This window comes from Corvus brachyrhynchos, unplaced genomic scaffold, assembly GCF_000691975.1.
Source record: "Corvus brachyrhynchos isolate BGI_N302 unplaced genomic scaffold, ASM69197v1 scaffold155, whole genome shotgun sequence".
NCBI lineage: Eukaryota > Metazoa > Chordata > Aves > Passeriformes > Corvidae > Corvus > Corvus brachyrhynchos.
This window is the reverse complement of record NW_008238434.1, coordinates 1267810-1271173: the sequence shown is the minus strand read 5'-3', so window position 1 is coordinate 1271173 and position 3364 is coordinate 1267810. Positions and strand designations below refer to the sequence as shown.

The window sequence follows — 3364 nt, the reverse complement described above, 5'->3', positions numbered from 1 at the left end:
CATAACAATGGCTGTAGATTTCCCAACCTCTTGGCCAGTTGCCCCTCGCTTCTGAAAAGGACTATAAAGGGACCTTCTGAAATAACCGAGTCAGAGATCTCCCCATGGAAAGAAGACGAATCTATTGGCAGAAGACCACGAGGACTTCGTCTCATCCGTTGGTAGCTATTGCCTCTCTTTTTCCCCCTCTCTACTTTGTTTCTCTCTCTCTCTCTCTCTCCCTCTTACTCTCTTCTATTGCATTACTGTGTTGTGGGCACTTAATAAAGGTGCACTGTTTTGATTAAAACTGAAATCTCTAGTGTCCTTTTACACTCTGAGATCGATAAACGAACCATCACGACCCCCGCTTGCATTAGCGGATCGTGACAGGCTGGAAGGGACCTTAGAGCCCATCTCATTCCAACCTCCTGCCATGCACAGAGACACCTTCCACTAGCCAGGTTGCTCCAAGCCCCGTCCAACCTGGCCTTGGACACTTCCAGGGGTGGGGAGTCCTCAGCCTGTCTGGACCAGCCGTTGCAGTGCCCCCCACCCTCCCAGAAGAGTTCCTCACTGTGCACGGTGAGCTCCGTGCTGGAGGTGCTGGATCCCGCGGGATTTGCCGCTGTGCAGGTGTAGCGGCCGCCGTCCCTGGGCTGCACAAACAGGATCTGCAGAGCTCCTGTGCTCAGGATCCTCCTTTGCATGGACTCTGTTATCTGTTGCCCATCCTTATGCCAGCTGATCTCTGGCCCAGGGTAGCCTTCAGCCTCACACTGCAGAGTGACAGACTGATCAACAGCAATGACGTATTCCTTCACGTGGGACTTGATAACCGGAGGAACTGGAAGGAACAAAGACAATTATTAAAAGAAGTAGATGCTGTAAGAAGCATGGAACACTTTATATCTTAGTGAAAATAATTCTAAAAGCATATCCTAAAGCAGACATCAAACTAAAAGAAATAAACCTGCTGGGCTCTGTTCAGCATCACATCAAACAGGAAAGCACTTAGGTCCCTTTCTATTGCTCAGAATTGTGTTTGGACCAAGAGAAGGCATTGAAAAGGTGATTTACCTTGAACTTTCAGCTTGATCTTCCCCAGAGCAGTGCCAGCTGGATTCTGAGCAACACACATGTATGTGCCACCATCTTCCACAGCTGCTCTGGCAATCTGCAAACTGCCACTTGGCTGGATGATGTAACTGTTCCCTAAAGCAAATATAATTGAAGTATGCCACTTCTGGTTTGATGTTTGGTTTTAAATGAACGGAGAGGAGGAACCCAAGTTTCAGAAAAGAAAATGGGTGTCTGTGTCATGGGAGCAGGTGGGGTCCCAGGCTTTGGGAGGATACCTGTGGTGATGATGTTGATGCCCTCCTTCTGCCATGTGATCACAGGCTGAGGAGTGCCTGTGGCCTCACAGGGCAGCACAATGGGATTGTTCACAATGACATCCAACGCCCCCGGCTGGGCCTGTATAACGGGCGCCTCTGTGGAATGAAAGAAAAAGGAAAAGCAGAACATTCAAGGCTAGGAAAATACAGAAGAGCACTAAAATTGCACAACCTGAGCAGGCTGAAGTAGCAATGCTGGCTGCCAGAACAGCCTTGCTCTTCAGCCTCCATCTTACCATGCACATGCAGAGTGACATGCCTGTGGGCAGAGCCCGCGGCGTTCCGGGCCACGCAGGTGTACCTGCCCCCGTGGGCCAGCTGGGCAGAGGGGATCTCCACAGCTCCTGGGGCAGAGAGAGCACCACAACATGCAGAGTATCCTCGAGACACAGGTGCTCCCTTGCAGCATCCCTCATTTCATTCCAAGCCATTGGAGAGGGGATCTTTGGGGGATTGTTTGCATTTCTGTAATTCATTACTTACAGATGTGCCTGACTGCACTGATTTCCTGCAGCACATTACCTGAAGAGAGAATTCTGTAGCCATCTCCTCTAGGAAGCAACTTGATGCCATTTTTGGTCCAATGAACTGAGGGGATGGGAACTCCAGAGGCGGTGCAGGAAACCACAGCTGGAGACAGCTTTGTTACCAGGAGCTCTGTGGCTTCATCTGCTATGGATGGGGGCACTGAAAATGAAGAGCAGGGCAAAGGTTATTTGCCCATGTTCACTTGTTACAAATCCTTGGAAACACCAGAGACTTATGGATATCAGTATCAAAGAGGAATGAAATGAAAATCTCATCTCAACATTGGAACACCTCAAGGAAGTTCTGGGTGCCACACACATGTAATAGCAATATCCCCTGTACCTTGAACAGTGAGCTCAACTGCTCTTTGATCTTCTCCTGCATCATTTGACACAGAGCACTCATAGACAGCAGTGTCATCCACAGTGGGAGAAATGATTACTAAGGAACCTGAAGACAGAAGTCTGAACAAAGGAAAAAGAAAGTAAAAGCCATTAAAATACTTCTTTCCTTCTCAGGTAATCAGCCCACTGAATTTGCTGGCTAGACAAGGTAGTGTTTAAGCACAGCTAGATTTTTCAAGTGCCAAAATCATCCCTGAAAACTTAAAACCCAGAGTGAAACAGAAAACACCTCTCACCTGTATGTATTCTGGTTCTGGTCAACACTAAGCAGATGCCCATTCTTTTTCCAGCTAATTACTGGTCTGGGAATTCCAGTGGCTTCACAAGGCAAAGTGGTTTGCACATTTACAGTAACTGTGATATTCGTCTGCCCAGGAGCAATAGCTGGAGGAACTAAGGACAAACAAAGCCTAATTATTTAGAACAATTACACACACACACACACACATATATATATATATGCACACCCACACATTTCTCTCACACCTAAATATGTTGAGCTGAACTGTCTGAACACATTGACTTAATTTTTATAAAGACTGATTTGACAGCAGTAAACCGATTAACACAGAGCACGGGGTGCGTCAAGTCTTCCTAGTTCAGGATAAGGAATAAATAGTTCATTCTCAGGAATACTTAGGATGTATTCCTAAGACTGTACATTTCTCCCTTTTTTTTTTTTTTTACCAGAGCAGCTAAGAAGGGGCTAAACTGAAACTGCCTCTGGCAGAAGAAACCTGCTGTCAGCGGCTTCAGCCCCAAGCTTTACCAAGGACGTGCAGGTCGACGCGCCGGCGCTCGCTGCCCACGGCATTGGTGGCCATGCACACGTATCTGCCCGAGTCAGCCACCTGTGCCCAGGGGATGTGCAGGGACCCATCCTCCAATACGGAATACCTGCAACAGAGCAAATGGTGCTGCCCACCATCCATCCACAGGGCCATGGGCTGCCCTGGCAGCGCAGAGCAAGAGATGACTCAGGAGACACAACCAACGGCCTAAATGTGCCATGCGTTCATCGGGGCGCGGAGTTTTCTCACATATTTTACTCTT

At 48.2% G+C, this 3364-nt stretch overlaps 1 protein-coding gene across 1 annotated transcript in view; it reads right to left on the bottom strand.

Annotated features, from left to right (window-relative positions):
• HMCN1 (hemicentin 1) overlaps positions 1-3364 on the bottom strand; it is a 185525-nt gene that overhangs the window by 32699 nt on the left and 149462 nt on the right. The window contains 8 exon segments of the mRNA XM_017736452.1: positions 557-826; positions 1060-1194; positions 1338-1475; positions 1616-1723; positions 1902-2066; positions 2250-2371; positions 2548-2704; positions 3081-3208. Of these exon segments, the coding sequence (XP_017591941.1) occupies positions 557-826; positions 1060-1194; positions 1338-1475; positions 1616-1723; positions 1902-2066; positions 2250-2371; positions 2548-2704; positions 3081-3208 (1223 nt within the window).